The 21,695-nt window shown below is 44.8% G+C and overlaps 1 protein-coding gene across 1 annotated transcript in view; it reads left to right on the plus strand.

Moving 5' to 3' along the window:
- The first annotated feature begins 99 nt into the window (after positions 1-99).
- POLE (DNA polymerase epsilon, catalytic subunit) overlaps positions 100-21,695 on the plus strand; it is a 56,907-nt gene continuing 35,311 nt past the window's right edge. The window contains exons 1-12 of the mRNA XM_069961493.1: positions 100-252; positions 2,504-2,639; positions 4,898-4,978; positions 5,658-5,702; positions 5,796-5,888; positions 7,127-7,281; positions 8,075-8,216; positions 8,620-8,700; positions 8,836-8,943; positions 9,962-10,072; positions 16,374-16,459; positions 16,545-16,664. Coding sequence (XP_069817594.1) covers positions 191-252; positions 2,504-2,639; positions 4,898-4,978; positions 5,658-5,702; positions 5,796-5,888; positions 7,127-7,281; positions 8,075-8,216; positions 8,620-8,700; positions 8,836-8,943; positions 9,962-10,072; positions 16,374-16,459; positions 16,545-16,664 — 1,220 coding nt within the window. The 5' untranslated portion in view covers positions 100-190. The remainder of the gene's footprint in view (positions 253-2,503; positions 2,640-4,897; positions 4,979-5,657; positions 5,703-5,795; positions 5,889-7,126; positions 7,282-8,074; positions 8,217-8,619; positions 8,701-8,835; positions 8,944-9,961; positions 10,073-16,373; positions 16,460-16,544; positions 16,665-21,695) is intronic.

Below are 21,695 nucleotides of genomic sequence, written 5' to 3' on the forward strand. Positions count from 1 at the left end.
AGTAACTCAAGCCTGATTGGTAGGCTGGTATGCTATGGTGATTGGTTAGCGGCAGCATGCGCTCTCCTGTGATTGGTTATTGGTAGTTAAGGGCTTGGAAGGTGACAGGTTGAGCTGTGAGTGCTGGGCGGGGCTATAGTCCGGAGCTGGCGGGAGTTGGTAGGCGCGGGAAGTCCAGTCGTGAGCCGGGATGGTGCTGCAGAACAGCGGGAAGCTGAGAGGCGAGCCTCGGGGTGACGGGGAAGGCCAGCAGTGAGTAACCCGGATATCACTGTTACCAATAGCTCTGGTTTACTATCACTAAATGTATACAGTCTGCAGCTGGTGCAAAACTACAACTCCCATCATGCCTGGACAGCCAAAGGCTCTCCAGGCATCATGGGAGTTGTAGTCTTGCAACCGCTGGAGAGCCAAGGTTCCCTACAAAGGTTCTCCAGCCAAAGTTCTTTGTTTTTCTTTCAAATCAGCTGATATTGAACAGTTATATAGATTTGTCATTTACTTCTATTAAATTTCCAGGCTCCCAGTACTTATCAGCTGCTGTATGTCCTGCAGGAAGTAGCGTATTATTTCCAGTCTGACACACTGCTCTCTGCTGCCACCTCTGTCCATGTCAGGAACTGTCCAGAGCAGCAGCAAATCCCCATAGAAACCTTTCCTCCCTCCTCCTTATATTCCCACCAAACTTGAAAGGCGCTCAAATGTTACTTTTTAGACGCCTTCTGTCAGCTGCCCGTCTATTAGTACCTACTATGTGAATTTCTACGGAAGTGCCTTCCCTAAACATGTGGCTCTTAAAGGCCGACCAAATGTTCTGACTAGAAGAATTATCTCATTGGGAATCCAACACCCGATACAAATTCATGATCATTTGGTCGCCTTGGATCTCTTACCGAGAATCTATACTCCCAAAGTTACCTTAATCTTACTGATCGCTAAATCTTTATTTCTGGACTTTATCTGATTGCCTCAATATATAATAAAATATTACACTGATATTCGCAAAATGTATTCCTAACATATACCGATCTGTTCTGTATTTCTTTCCGTTACCTTTCAGTTAGCTGCTTTTAATCCAACATCTGTCCTGCGGTCCGTTCGGCAGGTGATGCAGTTATTGTCATAAAAATTACTTTTAAAATTGCAGCTCCGTGCCCTACAGGAGTATCTGTGCCCTAACTTTGCACCACCCATCCGTCCCTCCTCTCCACCCTCTTCATTGTTAGGAATACCACTGGAACATTTTCTACATGCTGAACATTGCACAGGTCCTTAACGATCCAGCCCATGTGCTGTGGTAACACAGATGGTGAATAATAGGCAATTCCTAATGATGAAGAGCATGGGGAGGAAGGGCGGAGGGGGTGGTGCAAAGTTAGGACACAGATACTCCCGTTTGGCACGGAGCTGCAATTTTAAAAGTAATTTTTTTATGACAATAACTGCATCACCTGCCGAACGGACCCCAGGACAGATCTTCGATTAAAACAGGTATCCAACGGTACAAGAGGTTTGGGGGGTCAGATTGTGGTTGCAGAGTCACTTTAATGTACCAAATTAATGCTTGTACAGTTATAACAAAAAACCTTTTTTTAAAAAAAAAAAAGAAAACCTTTCCTGCTCTCCAGACTGGAAGGAATACACCACTTCCTGCAGGACATATGGCAGCTGATAAGTACTGGAAGTCTTGAGGTTTTTTTTAAATAAAAGTAAATTACAAATATACGGCACCTGTTGATGTGAAAGAATTTTTTTTTTGTTGGAGTACTCTTTTAAAGAGCGTGCAGCCCTGCAGCCCACTATGCAGCTGATCAGATCTAATATTGCTGGCTACACCCCGACAACAAGTCTTTTGGAGAACTCCTTTAATTCTGGTCTTAGCCAATGGGGTAGCTTTAGCCTGTGCCATCCCCACACTGGACATCATGGCACTTTATTAAACCTGCGTCCTACTGGAAATGTGCAATGCAAGAAGGGGTTAATATCATGCAGTTGGTCCCACTTTGACCTCCATATGAATTGCATGTGACAATACCTGCTTGGTACTGTGATTTGGCTCCCCCCCCCCTTCAAGTAGTATATAGGGAATAGCTGCACATCAGCAAGTCTCTCATATTTTGTCACATTACTTAGATGTTTGCTATAGGTCTGTATCCAATAAAAAAGGTCTTTGTATACGGCATCATGTAGCAGGAGATCCGCACCTAGGTGACCGCGTTCAGATCCCTTCCTGCTGGTACCTGCCATTTTGCTGTACTCTGTATCACTATAGACCACGGATGTCAAACTCTGGACCCTCCAGCTGTTACAAAACTACAATTCCCATCATGCCTGGACAGCCAGAGCTTTAGCATGATGGGAATTGTAGTTTTGTAACATAGGCTGTAGGGCCTGAGTTTGACATTTGTGCTATAGACCATGCTGTTGAGTGCAGGAAGGGGCAAGCTGACTTCACTCTGGCTATTAAAGTGAATGAAGACGCTTTTTATTCTTTTGCTTTCAGAGATGATTTTTCATCAGGCTCAGCTGCTAAGAGACTGGAGCGCAGCCAGTGGACGGATAAGATTGATGCTCAGTATGGGTTTGAGAGGATTAAGGAGCCTGGAGAGAAAACAGGATGGCTGCTAAACATGCACCCGGTAAGTGCACAGAATTATAATACTCCACTCATTTACTATGGAATATCTGGGGCATGACAGACTAGGGAATAATCCGGGAACAGAGTAAAACCAGAGACCTGTTGGTGGTTGATGTACATTGATTATCGCCTTCTTTTTTTACTGTTGGACTGATGGGGGACTGCACTACACACCTGCCACCCACCCCTAGTACTGAAGCTATAGCTATTATCAATGATGCACCTCATTTCTTATGTATAGTGGCCCTTATTTAAAGGGAACCAATTTGGTTCCCTAGGGCACAGTATAAAGCTCCTGTGCAGCTTCTGGTACATACCAGCCGTGGCTGCAAAAGCATCTTTATACCGGAGAAAATTATGTTTATTTCCTGGGCGTGTGGCAGGGAGAGAGGCGGCTGGTAGTCATCTGGGTGGCTCTCCGCCCGTGTGTAGTCACTGCTCTCTTACTGTCATTGTGGTCGGTGGGGATGAGTGACAGGCAGAGAGGTGTGTTACTGGCACCTTTCCCTGTCAGTCATCCCCACCGAGCGTGCTGACAGGGAGAGAGTGGTTACTAGATATGAGCAGGGAGTCTCCCAGATGACTACTTGCCGTGCACCTGGGCAATAAACTTGGGCCCATACGTGCCGCATGCTGCACAGGAGCTTTATCGAGTGCTCAGGGGACCCATATCAGCCTAATTGGGCCGATTGGTTCTCTTTGAAATAATTACAGTAATAGTCTCCACAGAGCAACCAACATGAATATGAGGACATCAGTGACGAGACGAGACGAGTCTCAATTCATTCAGGATGGGAGGTTCTTTAAAACACAACAATCACTGAACTTTGAATATGCAAAAAAGGGGTCCAAGGCCTCAGTTACGAGTCTCAAAACACGGAAATAGCCAGATATTCCTCTCTCCAGAGAAGGAAGCCCATTGCCAAGGGGTGCCTCCTAGTGGGGAGAGCACCAAACCACCCTGATACGTAGTCCCACAGGTCCTCACTCTGTTGTGAGGTTTGGGACCTAAATAGGGAAACACCAGGGTGGCCCCTGTAAGTCAAAGTCTAACTCTGTGGCGAGTATAATGACATAAGACCAAGGCTAGGCATCCATCCACAGACTGCAGTTTCGGGGTATTTGCCCCTCGTCATTGTGGAGCAGGATTCTGGCTACTGGGGCAATGATAAACAGACCAACAAAACACAACAATCACTGAACTCAGGGAGAACAGTGAAAAATTCCAATGGAGTACTCATTTATGAGTCTCCATTGATTGTCCCATACAAAATTTGAATATGCTAAAAAGGGGTCCGTGGAGCCTCAATTACGAGTCTCAAAACACGGGAATAGCCAGATATCCCTCTCTCTAGAGGGCCACCCTGGTGTTTTCCTAATTAGGTCCCAAAGCTCGCAACAGAGTGAGGGCCTGAGGGACTACGTATCAGGGTGGTTTGGTGCTCTCCCCACTAGGAGGCACCCCTTGGCAATGGGCTTCCTTCTCTGGAGAGAGGGATATCTGGCTATTACCGTGTTGGGAGGTTCTTTACCCCTCACATCTAAGGGTGTTATTACACGGCCCGATAATTGTAAACGAGCGCCGATCTACTTGATCGGCGCTCGTTTACTGGGCCTATTACACGACCCAATTATCGTTTAACAAGGGCTGCAGGGACATCGTTACCAATGTCCTTGCAGCTCTTGCTTAACTTTATACATTACCTGTCCATGCTGCAGGGCTCTTCTTGCGGTCTTCTTCTCCCTGGGTCCCGCTCGCTCCAGCTTCAGAGCGGCCTGTCTCAGCTGACAGGCCGCTCAGCCAATCACTGGCCGCAGCGGCCCTGGCCTGTGATTGGCTGAGCGACCTGTCAGCTTAAACAGGTCGCTCCTGAAGCTGGAACGCGCGGGACCCAGGGAGAAGACCGCAAGAGGAACCCTGCAGCATGGGTAGGTAATGTAAATAGTCAGCTGCCGGCCGTACACCGCTATTACACGTATCGATCACGGTGTGCGCTCGACAATTATAAGTTGAAACCTATATCAACAATCAGCCGATGATCATTGTCATCTGCTGATCATTGTATTTATTACACGGAGCGATAATTGGCCGATTATCTTTACGTGTAATAGCACCCTAAGAGTTCTTGTAATGTGTCCAACCAGCAGTCGTCTAAATGTATAGATATCAGATTTTACACCATACAGCCACCATTACGTCATGCTGTAGATAATGTTCATTATTCCTTGTTTTATAAATGTTCTTGATTTTATTTTTAGACTGAAATTCTCGATGAAGACAAACGTCTTGTGAGTGCTGTAGACTATTACTTCATCCAGGAAGATGGGAGCAGGTTTAAGGTGAACAATACAGCAGCTTTTATTAACATGACGCACTCTGGCTTATATAGAAAGTACAACTTGATTGAAACTTAAAGGGAATCTGTCAGCTGTAATAACGTTCCGAACTGCTGATACAGTTAGATGCTGTTATGTTGAGGAGACACATGGTACCTTTCATATATCATTCTGTTCTTCCAGAAAATAGAAAAATGCTTTTATTCTCTGGTGCAAAGAGTCAGAGGCTTTTCCAATCCCTCCCATCTCCCCTCCCTGCTTGATTGACACCAGTGATGTCTGTGCAGCTCTTGCCCCTAGTGTAAAATAATAAACCTTATACATACCTCTCTGCGCTCCCCAGTGTTCTATTCTCCCTCCGTAGCCGCTACTGGAACTTCTGAGCTGGTCTTTGAAGTAAAAGACTGCTTGGCCAGTGATTGGCTGAGCGGCCTGTCACTTCAGAGACCAGCTCAGAAGTTCCAGCTGCTGGCAGTAGCAAGGAGAGCACCAGGTACACTTTAAGTAGAAGACAGATATATAGCAGAGCATAGCCTTGTGTATTATGTGTATAGTCCTTCTTATTGAAATGCCTTTTTTGTAATAGTGAATGTCACAAGTGAATGTCAAAATTAATTGTATCAATGTGTAAACCTACTCTGACTGATAAATCCTTTACATTATCTCTTTTGCTTTCCTGCAGGTTGCTTTACCGTTTAAGCCGTATTTCTATGTGGCTACAAAAAAGGTAAGTCATTAATTTGTACCGATAGGAATATATCTATAGGCTTCTCTTTGCCTGCAATGTTGTCTATCGGACTTTATTTTGTTGTTTTCCCAGGGGTGTGAAAGAGAGGTCTCCTCTTTTCTTTCTAAAAAGTTCCAAGGAAAAATAGCAAAGCTGGAGACTATACCCAAGGAAGATCTGGATTTGGTTAGTACCTAAAAGGCACCTGTCCCAAAATGCTGATTTCCTTGCTGAATGTTAGAAGAATCTGTCTGCCTTCATAGATGTTCATTTATTGGTGGCTATAGTGTGTGACCAGCGATAGGCTTACATGGTAACCAACCCAGAGGAGATCAAGAAGCATTGTTCCCCCTTGTTTCACTTGTTTCCTGTGCTTTATTTTAACAATAGGTATTCCTTCTATTGTATTGTAAAATAGTTTAAAGGGGTTGTCCGGCGATAAAAAATTATTCACAGAATAACACACATTACAAAGTTATACAACTTTGTAATGTATGTTATGTCTGTGAATGGCCCCCTTCCCCGTGTCCCACCACCCCCACCTGTGTACCCGGAAGTGTGGTGCGCTATACATTACCTGTCGCGTGCCGACCACGGTCTCCGATCGTCAGCAGTGACGTCTTCTTCGGGAGCTTGGCGGATCTTCCCGAGTGCCGGCCGCCCTCTGCAGCGTCATCCGAAGCTCAGCCGCGATTGGCTGAGCATAACTGTGCTCAGCCAATCGCGGCTGAGCAGCTGATGACGTGGCCGCGTCATCAGCCGCTCAGCCGCGATTGGCTGAGCACAGTTATGCTCAGCCAATCGCGGCTGAGCTTCGGATGACGCTGCAGAGGGTGGCCGGCACTCGGGAAGATCCGCCAAGCTCCCGAAGAAGACGTCACTGCTGACGATCGGAGACCGTGGACGACACGACATGCGGTGAGTATAATGCACCACACTTCCGGGTCTAGCGTGGGTGGGGGGAAACACGGGGAAGGGGGCCATTCACAGACATAACATACATTACAAAGTTGTATAACTTTGTAATGTGTGTTATTCTGTGAATAATTTTTTTTCGCCGGACAACCCCTTTAAGGGGAATCAATCACTAGATCATGGTTATGCAGCTATACATACATTGTTACAAACCCCCCCACCCACCCACACAGTTTCTGAACATATAATTGATCATATCTGCTTCCCTTATAGCCCATGAAAAAACAACTTTGAAAATTTCCTGAGCTATATTAATTAATTTCCCTTATGTAGTCATGTGGGTGGTCCTCAGCGGTGAAGTAGTCATAGCTGGTTGTGAAAAATCTTCTCTAATCACGTCCCTCTGGGAGTGTGGGAGCCTGCAACGTCACAGCGCTCTGGGGAAATTACAGAATTACAGGATGGCCAACATAAGAGTTGCTGAATTTTACATTCCTTTTTTTTTGCAGCCAAACCATTTGGTGGGACTAAAAAGAAACTATATCAAATTGGCTTTTCATTCCGTGGATGATTTAATAAAAGTTAGGAAGGAGATCTCGCCAGCAGTGCGAAAGAACAAGGAGCGGGATCATGCCACTGATACGTACACTGCTATGCTTTCCAGGTATTAGAAATTAATATTCTTGTACCCAAACTTGTTTAGAACTGGTTTGTGTTTGTGTCTTTATATTCTACATATATAGTGCATGTATTAAAACCCTAACAACTCCACAAGGTTAGCATTGCTCCAGCATGCTCTTAGTCTGAGCGTTCAGCTTGGCAGAAGAAGTTGGATGCAGCCTTAGGGAGTCCTGGAAAATATGAGTACAGCCTATGGCTATATCCATGTTTTCTAGGGCTCTATCCAACTTCAGCCACTGGTATTTAAATGCTGAACAATCGAACTCTATTCGAGCTTATCTCTATTCACAATGGTTGCGATTTGGCTTACTTCCAAGATGTGGACTCTCAGTAAGTGAGCGCCAGGGAGCAGAAGGCTTCAGCTGTCTTCTGCTTCCCCTTAAAGGAATATCCCCCTCAGACCTTGTTAGGGCATCAACCCCATGGAGATCTTGGAACAGTTCATAGATAAGGAGCTTAGCAAGTTTAGTATCCTGTGACCAACTATTTACTGACCCGGCTATTCACTCCCCACCTCATTGACGCTTCTGATTTACATCACATTATACCTTCTTTACATCATATTCAACTTAATATTCCTAGATCCTCTTATCTATAAATGTTATATAGAAATTGAGTTAGATCATGCCCGATGAAGAGGAGGTCTAGGTCGTGTCACAAGCTTGCTATATATCATGGTCATTTTTTTTTTTTTTTAGCTGGCAATCAAGTATATACTTCTAAAAACTTGTTTAATAATAATCGTTTGTTTCACACAATTTATTGCATTTTTTTAGTGCTTTGAGTGGGAATAACATGGCTCCTGAAGAGGAAGGTCCTTCTAAGAAAATATCTGATCAGATGGAAAATATAATTGATATGCGTGAATATGATGTTCCCTACCATGTGCGGCTTTCCATTGATCTTAAAATACATGTGGTATGTGCATTGTCTTTAGGTTTTTGTTTTTTTTTACTTTTAGCGGTGGAGTATTTTTCTTTTAAAAGAAACCAATCACATCAAAAACCCCTAAACGGCCCTAAAGCTAAGGAAACATGCTGGTACATCATGCAGCACGCTTGCCAAACATACCCCTGTACCCTGCGTCCCCTGCTTGATTAATTTTCAATCTAACTTTTATAAAGTCCCGCGCTGTATGCTAATTGCGGCCAAGTAGTAATCTGGGCGTATGTCTTCTTTATGTACTCAGCAGCGCTCCGACATCTTTATTACACGTGCATGCACATTACAGCGAAAGAAGAAAACGCTGCTGTATTGCACCTTTGTTATGTAGTACAGCAGCATCTTCTCCCACTGTACTACTTATTCTTTTTGCCATCAGGCCCACTGGTATAACATTCGATATCGTGGAAGCTCTGCACCTCCAGAGATCATAAGGCGTGACGATCTTGTGGAAAGACCAGTAAGTGATTGTCATTCTTAGTACTTACCTTCTCCCCGAACTCCATATAAGATACACAGATCTGTATTTTTACATTTTAATTTTTTGGGTCTAAATGTTACTTTAGGAAAATGCTAATCTTTTATGTCTTAATAGGATCCAGTGGTTTTAGCTTTTGACATTGAAACCACAAAGCTGCCGCTGAAGTTTCCAGATGCTGAAACAGACCAGATTATGATGATCTCCTACATGATCGATGGACAGGTTAGTCTAACTGCTGGAAAAATCCTAAGGCATTGTTCTGAAATCCCTGACCTCTAGAGCTGAGCCTGCTGTTATAATCCTATAAGGTTATTATCCGAAGGATCATTATTGGCACCATAAGTCACACTTGGGGGTACTTTCACATGGATTTGATGATGTGGCTTTACCCAATATAAATAAATGGATCAAGTCAGCAGCAGATTAAATACGTATGAGTGTACCCTAAAGAGGAACTTTTACTTCGTTTATTACAGGAGGCTCAACTTAATGCTTTTCCTGCAGTTGTATGACCCCTCTTAAGTTCTTACCGGTTCTGCTCGCTCTGTGGTGGATCACCCGCCACGGATTCCGCAGCTCGCGGACGCCCGTGCTTCTCCGCTGGTCCCATAGGTTTCAAAATATGGTTTGACAGATTACCCCAAAGAATGCGTGGGTTCATTCTTCAGGTGGACGGCGAAATCTGGCAAACCATATTATGAAGCCTATGGAAACAGCGGAGATACGAGTTCGGGGGTGAGCTGAAGGATCCGTGGCGGGTGATCCACCAGGATTCCGTAGTGTGCACATAACCTAATACTAACATCAGGAGTTTACAAGATTCCTGATGTTAGTATATATAGTGCTGATGTTATATAGTGCTGAGAAGCAGATGGCTCAGTGATAAGTTGTGGCCATGTCTGTTTTTCTCCCCATAGAATTACTTGATCTGTTTTTGTCCCCTTTTTTCTTTTCTTTTCTTTTTTTTTAACTTCCTTGGCCCTATGCTCCTTCCCCACTCAGATGGTTTTAATTGCTAAATGTATATAGGTTCAGCACCTAGCTTCCTTCAGTCTTTAGGCTGGAAGCACAGGGTGAGCTTTTTCGATCTGCTCTGTGGTGCAGCCCCATGCAGCGGCCAGGCAATGTCTTTTGGGTGGTGGGGCCCAGGAGGGCTATGTCTGGTCTTAGTGGTATGTATACTGGTATGTATACTGTAATTTCACTGTTGGCATTAATGTGCCATTAATATTAACTTTAGGGCTATCTAATCACAAATCGGGAGATTGTGTCTGAAGACATTGAAGATTTTGAGTTCACCCCGAAACCTGAATATGAGGGTCCCTTTTGTATTTTCAACGAGCCAGATGAGGTAAATATATTCTGAATTTACATGAAGCTTTTCGAGCGTTCAAGTGAACACAAACAAATTATTCATAACACTTCAACCACTGGCAGGTGAATTGACTATCCTATCCTATGGCTGCTCGATTTAGTGTGCCGTGTAAAGGCTCTGCAAACGGAGCATCGATCTCTGATCAGTGCTTGTTTGCTTCCTTGTGAGCCCCATGTTGGGCTGTGGAAATTTTTGTGTTTTGAGCAATGGGTGGAAACATAGGCTCCTGGCATTCATCTGTGTGTTACTGTGACATGTACCACCCACTTAATCTATGTTTTTTCTTAACTCTGTTTTTTTAAGTTACATACAGTATGAGACTAACTGGACACTGACAAAATACAGTGCAAAAAAATAAGCATGTACAAAACAAAGGCACCAGTACAAAAACTGCATGGAAAGTATGTAAATAATACATGTATCGAGGGACTAGGTCGTAATGCCTCAAAGGGGTTATTCAGCATTAGAAAAACGTGGTCACTTTCTTCCAGAGATAGCACCACTCTTGTCTCCAGTTTGGGTGCAGGTTTTGCAACTCAGTTCCATTGAAGTAAATGGAGCTTAATTGCAAACCACACATGAACTGGAGACGAGAGTGGTGCTGTCTCTGGAAGAAAGTGGCCATGTTTTCTCTCCTCACCTTCACGACGGCACCATGGGAGGATGGGTTGTACCCTAGGGACAGGAAAAAGCACAAGAGGTTAAAAGCCCCTCCCCTTCCTCCCAACACCAGTGCTTTTTCCTGTCCCATTAGGGCAGGCACGAGAGGGAGGGGATCCGCGTGAAGGCAAGGAGAGATCCCCTCTAAACTACTACTACTACTACTACTACTACTACTACTATTTTTCTACAAACCGATGGGGTCGATCGGGGCCTGTTGGCTTCCTTCCTCCCCAGTGGTCCGACAGTCAGCCTCAGGCTGGAGCAGCTCCGGCATTCCAGGGAACCTCGCGCCGTCTCCCGACAAGTCGAGCGGGACTCTCCGCTACAGAGGGTAAGTCGGACATCTATCAGGTGGCGCCGAACGCCGCGGGTAGTTGCCGCGGTGCTGGCGCCATACTGAATGACGCACTTCCGGTTGGCGTCGGCGCGCCGGAAGTGACGTCAAACGCAGCGCGTCCCGGAAGTCACAAGCCGAGGACCCGCACGCGTTATTCTAAAGACCGGCAAGAGGTGGATCGGACCTTCTCTGCTTCAGTGATGGATCCCTCCACATCTGACAAGACTGCTACTGCGGTAACAGTAAGTACTGGCTTATACCAGCCGCTTCCGTGTGCTAAACTCTGCAGTCAGCACGCTCCCAATGCAAGCTCTGCATAATAAGGGTTCTTTCTCTGGTTATATTACCTGTATATTCCACTGAAATGTTCCTATTTTTCACACTGCCGGTGTCTATCATTAAAAATATCACTGGGATTGGATTATATATACCTATAATATGTTAATTATTTATGGGTATAGTATCATATCTCTAGTCTGAAAGATATTATCCTTAGGAGACTAAAGATCCTACTCCTACTACCAAGAAGGAGAAACCTAGGATACCAGTTAGAAGATGCGTATCTTGCAATAGCAAATTACCCTTTAACTGCAAGAAAAACATCTGCTCCTCATGCATCGGAGACTTTATTAAACAAGACAGATCTTCCTTCCTTGAGGACATTAGGAAGATGATGAAAGATGAGATAGCCACTTCGATAGCTAATCTCCCTCCTCCTCTTCCTGCTCCACCTCCTACACCTCAGGGTCCTCCACCTACCCCTCCAGAACAACAGATCATAGTGCAGGAGGTACCTATAGTAGAGCCAGCTGTTAACTATCCGGCCTCCATATCAGCGGGGGGCTCTATCGCATCCACATCTGGGAAGCGTAAGAGACATTCTTCGGCATCTTCCTGTGAATCAGGACAGATCTCAGAAGACCTGGAAGTTAAAGAGGTAGAAACAGAACATAGAGAAGAAATAAAGAAATATTTATTTTCTTCAGACCATACCTCTGCCCTTCTCACAGCAGTCTGAGACGCTTTGGGCATGGAAGAGGTGCAGGAGGAAATAGCACCTAAGGATAAGATGTTCAGAGGCCTAAAAGCAAAGAAAAAATTAGTTTTTCCGGTCCATGAGACTCTTCAGTCTCTTATAACCGATGAATGGCTGGAACCAGGAAAAAGACTTCAGGTTCTGGGTGAAATTAAGAGGCGACTTCCCTTTGGGGAGGAAGATATAAAGAAGTGGGGAGAAATCCCAATAATTGATGCGCAGGTGGCAAAAACTACAAAAAAATCCATTTTGCCCTTCGAGGACTCTTCACAACTCAAAGAGCCTATGGATAGAAAGGCAGAGAGTCTCCTCAGACGCTCCTGGGAGACTGTGTCATATTCTCTAAAGAATAACATTGCTGCCACCTGTGCAGCCAGGGCTTTTCATGTTTGGATAGAGCAACTGGAGTGCCATTTAAATAGCAGGTGCTCAAGACAGAAGATAATAGACTCCTTACCACTGCTAAAGGATGCTACGGCCTTCCTGGCGGATTCCACAGCAGAATCCATTAGATTCGCTGCTAAGGATGGCGCTCTCACGAATGCTGCTAGACGAGTGTCTAAAAAATTGGACTGGGGATAATACCGCAAAATCTAACCTATGCGGTATTCCATTCGAAGGAGAGTATGTATTCGGAGCACCTCTCGATAAGATCATCGAGAAGACGGCGGATAAGAAGAAGGCTCTACCCGAAGAAAAGACACCAGTCAAAAAACAACAATATAAGCGCCCTAAAATTCAAGAGAACTATCGAGGCAAGGGGAAGACGGGCCGCTGGAGCTATTCGAAAGGAGGCAAAGGGAGAAATATTTTTTTCAACCCCAAAGCCTCCCAGGACAAACAGTGACGTTTTGTCCTGTAGGGGGAAGACTGCAGGACTTTTCAGGAGTGTGGGCCTCTATTACCGAGAACACCTGGGTAATAGATATCATCAGGAAGGGATATCAAATAGAATTCACTCATTTCCCCCCCCCCCCCATATCCAGGCAGTCTTCAAGTCCCCTACAAACAGAGCTGGAGAAGAGTGTACAAAGGTTACATCTTATGGAAGTCCTCTCTCCAGTACCGTTAAAAGAAAGATCGGGTCATAACTCGAATCTCTTTCTTGTAAAAAAACCAAATGGCTCCTTTCGACTAATTATAAATTTGAAACCCCTAAATCAATTTGTAAAGTATGCAAAGTTCAAGATGGAGTCAATAAAGTCTACCACCCCTCTAATAGCGTCAAATGCGTGGATGGCCTCCATAGACCTCCAGGACGCGTATTACCACGTCCCAATTCGCCCTCAGTCTCAGAAATTTCTGAGATTCGCAATACAAATCAAGAAAAGGATATACCACTACCAGTTCAAGGCTCTCCCGTTCGGGATCTCGTCTGCTCCACGTATATTCACCAACGTGATGTCAGAAGTGGTCTCTTTCCTACACTTACAGGGAGTAAATATAGTGGCATACCTGGACGACCTTCTGATAATTGAAGACTCTCAGAAGAAACTCCATCAGGATCTACAAACAACCAGCAACCTTCTATCCTCATTGGGTTGGATCGTCAAGGAGTCCAAATCGAACTTAACCCCATCTCCCAGAAAAGTGTTCTTGGGAATCCTTCTGGACTCCAACCTACAGATGTCCTTTCTCCCAGAGGAAAAAATTGTAAAACTCCTCACGAAGATCAGGAAGTTCAAGAATACCTCTGTCCTCGGTGAGGGAAGCCATGTCAGTGCTGGGATCAATGACATCATGCATACCAGCGGTTCCATGGAGCCAAGCTCATTCACGAGTCCTACAGGCTCAGATTTTAAGAGTATGGAATAAAAAAACCATCCGGGCTGGACAAAAAGATAATCATTTCTCCACAGGTAAAAAAATCACTACACTGGTGGCTGAATCGGGCAAATTTAGAAAAAGGGGTACAGTGGAATCCTCATCCCCCAAGACAATTCTAAAAACACGCAAGCCAGATAGGTTGGGGAGCCCAATCAGGGACTCACTTCGTCCAGGGAGTCTGGAATCCAGACGAAAGGAAGGACTCCTCAAACCTCAGGGAACTGAAGGCGGTTCAGAACTCCCTTCTGGCAACTCAGGACATCCTAGACGGAGTACACGTTCACATACTCTCAGACAATGTAACGACAGTAGCCCACTTAAGACACCAGGGGAGTGCGAAACACAACCGCCTGTGGTTGATCTCCCAACAGATTTTCTCCTGGGCAGAGTCACATCTACTGTCCATATCCGCAACTCACCTAAAAGGGACAGAAAACACCGAGGCGGATTTTCTAAGCCGCAACCAGATACATCCGGGAGAGTGGTGTCTAAAAGAACAAGTTTTCCATCAACTAGTGGATCGCTGGGGCCTCCCCGAAATCGATCTATTTGCCACAAGGAAAAACAGGAAGGTAAAGAACTTTTACTCCCTGAATCCAACCGACTGTCCTACAGCGATAGACGCTCTAACTCAGACCTGGGAAACAAGGTTAGCGTACGCATTCCCTTCGATACCGCTGATACCAAGGGTACTACAGAAAGTCAGAGAGCAAAAGTCAAAGGTCATCCTCATCGTCCCGTATTGGCCAAAAAGAAGCTGGTTTGGACTTCTAAAGAACTTGACACTGGAGGATCCAGTTCTTCTCCCACATCAGACAGACCTTCTATTCCAGGGCCCGATATTCCATCCAGATCCGGCGAAACTACACCTCTCAGCGTGGATCCTGAGCGGGAAATGTTAAAAAGTCAAGGACTTTCAGAAAGTGTAATATCAACATTAATGAAAAGCAGGAAAAAAGTAACAACTTCCATCTACTTAAAGGTTTGGAAAGTTTTTTCTTCCTGGTGCGGAAGTCCTCCACCCTTTCCGGCAGAACCAAACATATCGCAGATATTAGACTTCTTCTTACAGGCTGGACTATCCAAAGGTCTCAAACCAGCTACTTTTAAAAGATCTCTGCTCTATCAGCTATATACGACACTAATCTAGCAGACCATCGATGGATAAAAAGGTTTATCAGAGCAGCATCTACAATTAATCCCAGGACTCGGATTTCTCACCCGGCATGGGATTTAAATGTGGTCTTAGAGGGCCTGACAAAGTATATCTTTGAGCCCATTTCAGAAATCAACAATAGACTCCTCTCTTACAAGACAGTCTTCCTGGTGGCCATTTGCTCCGCAAGAAGGGTTAGTGAGATTCAAGCCCTCACTCTCCCTAAACCCTACTGTACTATATCTGAGGATCGTATAGTATTAAGAACAGACCCTTCATTCCTTCCAAAAGTAGTGACTGAGTTTCATAAATCCCAGGACATTGTCCTGCCTTCCTTTTGTCCAGACCCCAAAAATGATCTGGAAAAGAAATTCCATACCCTGGATGTGAGAAGAGCAGTACTCCAGTACATTGAAACTACAGCACCGTGGAGAATAGACCAAAGCTTATTTATACAATTTCAAGGCAAAAATAAGGGCAAGAAAGTATCAAAAAGTACCATCGCCAGATGGATAAGGAATGCTATAGCAGAAGCTTACAAAGCTCAAAACCTTCCATCTCCAATCAATATCAGGGCACACTCTACAAGAGCAATCTCCACTACTTGGGCAGAGAGCCTCTGCCTCACTAGAACAGATCTGCAGGGCAGCGACTTGGTCGTCTCCCCATGCATTCATCAAACATTACAGACTACTATTGCAGTCAAGTGAAGACCTGACCTTCGGCAGGAAAGCTCTTCAGGCTGTGGTCCCTCCCTTCAGGCATTGGTCCCTCCCTAAGATTAATGGTTGGTATAACTCCTATGGTGCCGTCGTGAAGGTGAGGAGAGAAAATAGGATTAGTCCTTACCGGTAAGCCGGTTTCTTCGAACCTTCACGACGGCACCAATATCCCTCCCTAGTATTGTATTAAATATGATACTCACGTGGTGCTAAATGACTGTTATAAAGGCACTGGTGTTGGGAGGAAGGGGAGGGGCTTTTAACCTCTCGTGCTTTTTCCTGTCCCTAGGGTACAACCCATCCTCCCATGGTGCCGTCGTGAAGGTTCGAAGAAACCGGCTTACCGGTAAGGACTAATCCTATTTTTCTAATGTTGGATAACCCCTTTAGGATAAAAGAAAAAAAACATCCTCAACAGGTTTAAAAAAAAAAATACATTTAATAGGCACTTTTAACACAGTTAATTATGTATGTGAATCGGAGTGAAAAGGCAGTGGTAGTCAACAGAAAAAAAAGTTTTATCTTCTCCTTTTTAGGCCCATCTAATTCAGCGCTGGTTTGAGCACCTTCAGGAAACAAAGCCAAATATAATTGTGACGTACAATGGAGACTTTTTTGACTGGTAAATCATTTTTGTATTCTTAATCTATTATTGAATCTGAGCCTGTGGGTGTTCTATGAGGACTGACCGTTGTCCTCTGTTTCAGGCCCTTTGTGGAAACCCGCGCCACCGTTCATGGGATGAGCATGTTACAAGAGATTGGCTTTCAGAAAGATAATCAAGGAGAGTACAAGTCTCCTCCTTGTATCCATATGGATTGTCTCAGGTACATCACAATAAAGTTTTCTTAATACCGCTTAGGCTTTATTTACATCTTTGTATGGAGTATATATCAGCTAAAGCTCCCAACATATGCATTAACAGGCTGTGAAAACTACCATAGTCATACATTATTATGGCATCCATTAACTTAACGGAAAAGAACTTAAAGAAGTCCAGCAAAATTTTTTATTAAGGTATTGTATTGCCCCCCAAAAGCTATAGAAATCGCCAGAATACACTTATTACAGGGAATGCACATAAAGTGCTTTTTTCCCTGCACTTACTACTGCATCAAGGCTTCACTTCCTGGATAACATGGTGATGTCACGACCTGACTCCCAGAGCTGTGCGGCTGTGGCTGCTGGAGAGGGTGATGGCAGAGGGATGCTCAGTGTCCCTCCAGTGCCCTGTGTACCTCAGTGTCCCCTGCCATCATCTTCTCCAGCAGCCACAGCCCGCACAGCTCTGGGAGTTGGGTTGTGACATCACCATGTTATCCAGGAAGTGAAGCCTTGATTCAGTAGTAAGTGCAGGGAAAAAAGCTTTTTATAAGCATTTCCCATATAAAGTGTATATTGAGGATTTGTATAACTTTTGGGGGGCAATACAATACTTTAACCCCTTGCCTCTAAAGCCTGTTTTGGCCTTAATGACCAGGCTCATTTTTTCAAAATCTGACCTGTCTCACTTTATGCGCTTATAGCTCAGTGATGCTTTAACGTATGCTACGACTCTGAGATTGTTTTTTCGTCACATATGACACTTTATATTAGTAGCAAAATTTGGTCACTACTTTGTGTATTTTTTTGTGAAAAACATCAAAGTATCATGAAAAAATTGGAAATTTTGCATTTTATGAACTTCTGAAATTCTCTGTTTCTAAAAAAGGAAGTCATAGCACATAAATTAGTTGCTAAATTACATTACCAATATGTCCTCTTTATTCTCGCATAATTTGGGAAACATATTTTACTTTTTTAGGGTGTTATGGGGCTTAGAAATTTATTAGCAAATTATCACATTTTGTGAAAATTTCCAAAACTGATTTTTTTTTTTTTTTGACACCAGTTATTTTTTTAAATGGATTTAGAAGGCTTGTATACTGAAAACCCCCATAAGTGACCCCATTTTGGAAACTAGACACCTTAAAGAATTAATCTAGGGGTATAATGAGCATTTTAACCCTACAGGGGCTGGAGGAAAGTATTCACAATTAGGCCGTAAAAAAATCGAAAATTTAAATTTTCAAATAATATATACGTTTAGATTAAAGTTTCTCATTTTCAAAAGGAATGCCAAAGCATGCCAAAATTTGTAACGCAGGTTCTCCTGAATACAACTGTACCCCATATGTCGGTATAAACCACTGTATGGGCACACAGCCGGTCTCAGAAGGGAAGGAGCGCCAATTAGCTTTTTTAATGCAGATTTTGCTGAAGAAGTTTCTGAGCGCCAGGTGCGTTTGCAGAGCCCCTGTAGTGCCAGCGGAGTAAAATCCCGCCATATGTCACCCCATTTTGGAAAGTACACCCCTCAAAGAATTCATCTTGGGGTGTGGTGACCATTTTGACCCCACAGGTATTAGAGGAAAGTATTCAAAATAAGACAGTAAAATTGAAAAACTAGAATTTTTCCAATAATATGTTCATTTAGTTTGAAATTTCTCAATTTCACTAGGAACAGGGAAGAAGCTGCATGCCCAAATCTGTAACGCAGGTTCTCCTGAGTAGAACGGTACCCCATATGTGGGCATAAACCACTCTATGGGCACACAGCGGGGCTCAGAAGGGAAGGAGCGCCAATTAGCATTTTCAGTGCAGATTTTGCTGAAGAAGTTTCTGAGCGCCAGGTGCGTTTGCAGAGCCCCTGTAGTGCCAGTGGAGTAAAATCCCGCCATAAGTCACCCCATTTTGGAAAGTACACCCCTCAAAGAATTCATCTTGGGGTGTGGTGACCATTTTGACCCCACAGGTATTAGAGGAAAGTATTCAAAAGTAAACAGTAAAAATGAAAAACTCGAATTTTTCCAATAATATGTTCCTTTAGTTGGAAATTTCTAAATTTCACGAGGAACAGGAGAGAAAATGTACCCCAAAATCTGTAACGCAGGTTCTCCTGAGTAGAACCGTACCTCATATGTGGGCATAAACCCCTGTATGGGCACACAGAGGGGCTCAGAAGGAAGGGAGCGCCAATTTGCTGGAGCAAAACCGCAGCTAGAAACAGTTATTAGAATAGCGCAGTTACTAAAATACAATAAAAAAATTAGATTACAGGTAATGTGGGGTGGTTACGGGTAATCTGGGGTGGTTACGGCCAACGTGGGGTGGTTACGGACAATCTGGGTTGGTTACGGATAAACTGAAGTGCTTATATGTAATTTGGGTTAATTACGGCAATCTGGCGGGGGTCTTTGGCAATTTGGGGTGGTCAGTGGCAACGTGCGGCGGTCAGGTGTAATCTGACGTGATTACGGGCAACCTGGGGCGGTTACGGGCAACGTGCGGCGGTTACGGGCAACGTGGCGTGGTTACGGGTAATCTGGCGTGATTACAGGCAACCTGGGGAGGTTATGGGCAACGCGCGGTGGTTACGGGTAATCTGGGGGGGTTAGGGGTAATTTGGGAGTAAACTGCAATTATTACTATAATAAAAAGTGTGTTTTATTTTTTTTGTATGTTTGTCACTTTTTGTACTTTATACATTCATTTTCACTGTATTACTATAATTACTGTGATATTTTCTATCACAGTAATCATAGTTCAGTGACAGAGACCAAATTGGTCTCTGTCACTTTAAATTTTCAGAGCTGGCTGCTTCTGGCGCGCATGCGCACATCAGAAGCAGTCAGGACGTTGAGGAGGAAGAAGCTCTGTGGATCCGGTGTGTATATGGGGAAGGGCGGGTGACTGGGGGACGGGGGGTGACTGGGGGGGGTGGGGGGCGACACACTGACACTTTTTATCCCCTGTCACCAATGATTTATGGTGACAGGGGATATAAAGTGCCGGCAGCACTGGGAACAGGCGATCAGCGGTATATAGTATATACCGCCGATCGCCTGTTCCGGGACCCCACAGGGGGGTCCCCGATCACTGCCCCATGCTCTCCGCTACCTCCGGTGGCGGAGAGCATGGGGCTTTGATCATTTTTTCATTTCCATCCCTGCGAACAAACATCGTTTGTTCGCAGGGATGGGGGCGGCCATCTTGGATTTGATGGCTGCCCGGGGAGGGAGCGGGTTAGTGATCGGGGCACTAGGGGGGCTGATCTGGGGTCTGATTATTACATTTTCATCTGAAAGCTGTCGGCAGCGCCGATACCGGAGATTGCCGTTATAACGTTGATAGCGGCGATATTCGGTATCGGCGGCAGGGGAAGGGGGGCCGGGGGACACAGTGACAGTGGCGGCGGGAGGACGCAACGTGCTGCAGCCTCCTCCCGCCGCCCGATCGGCGGCAAACATGACATCTCCCACATAGACGCTGCGGTCGCATCGACCGCGGCGTTTATGGGGTTAACTGCCCGGGGGGAGCGCGGCTCCCCTCCGGGCAGAGGCAGCGGGAGGGTGTGGTGTGATACTGCCTCCTCCCGCTGCCCGATCTCACTTACCGACAGCGGGGGGAGGTAGGAACAACATGACGTTTGGGGAACGTCATGTTGCATTAACTACCTACTTTACATGACGTTCCCCAAACGTCATTTTGCGGCAAGGGGTTAATAAAAATTTTCACTCGACTTCTCCTTTTAACCTCTTAAGGACGCATGACGTACCGGTACGTCATGTGCCCGTAACAGGTGTTCAGAGCGGGGTCGCGCGGCGACCCTGCTCTGAACCGCCACGGTTCCGGGTGCCCCTTGTAGCCCGGGACCGCGGGTATTATCGGGCACGGTCCGATCGCTGTGCCCGCTAATACAGTAATCAGATGCAGCTGTCAAACATGACAGCTGCATCCGATTACTGGACGCAGTACATCACTGGTGTCTAGTGGAGGAGATCTCCGTTACTGCTGCCAGCCGGGGACCGCTCCAAGATGGCGCCGTCCCCGGCTCGGCACTCGTTTGTTTTTGGCTGCAGCAGCCGAAGGCAAACTAGTGCCGATCTCATTGATCTTTGCTGTATAACTATACAGCAAAGATCTCAATGAGAGATCAAAGGGTGTATACTAGAAGTCCCCTAGGGGGGCTTCTAGTATATGTGTAAAAAAAAAAAAAGTATTGTTATAAGTAAAAAGCCCCCTCCCCTAATAAAAGTCTGAATCACCCCCCTTTTCCCAGGTTTTAAATACAAGTAAATAAATAAACATGTTTGCTATCGCCGCGTGCGTAATCGCCCGAACTATTTATCACATTCCTGATCTCGCACGGTAAACGGCGTTAGCGCCAAAAAATGCCAAAGTGCAACATTGCACATTTTTGGTCGCATCAAATCCAGAAAAAATGTAATAAGTGATCAAAAAGTCGTATATGCGCAATCAAGGTACCGATAGAAAGAACACATCATGGCGCAAAAAAAGACACCTCACACTGCCCCATAGACCAAAGGATAAAAGTGCTTTAAGCCTGGGAATGGAGCGATTTTAAGGAACGTGTATTTGTTAACAATGGTTTGAATTTTTTACCGGCCATCAGATACAAGAAAATTTATGCATGTTGTATATCATTTTAATCGTAACGACTTGAGGAACATGCATAACAAGTCAGTTTTACCCCAGGGAGAATGGCGTAAAAACACATTCCTCCCAAATAAAAGAAATGCGTTTTTTTTTTTTTCAATTTCACCACACTTTGAATTTTTTTCTGGTTTCGCAGTGTACTTTATGCAAAAATTCAGCCTGTCATTGCAAAGTACAATTAGTGATGCAAAAAATAAGGGCTCATGTGGGTTTCTAGGTGGAAAAATGCAAGTGCTATGACCTTTTAAACACAAGGAGGAAAAACCGAAAACGCAAAAACGAAAATTGGCCCCGTCCTTAAAGGGTTAAAGGAGAAGTCCAGCCATTGCAAAAATCTTGCTGGCTGCAGGGGAGAACAT

This window comes from Dendropsophus ebraccatus, chromosome 3 (assembly GCF_027789765.1).
Source record: "Dendropsophus ebraccatus isolate aDenEbr1 chromosome 3, aDenEbr1.pat, whole genome shotgun sequence".
NCBI lineage: Eukaryota > Metazoa > Chordata > Amphibia > Anura > Hylidae > Dendropsophus > Dendropsophus ebraccatus.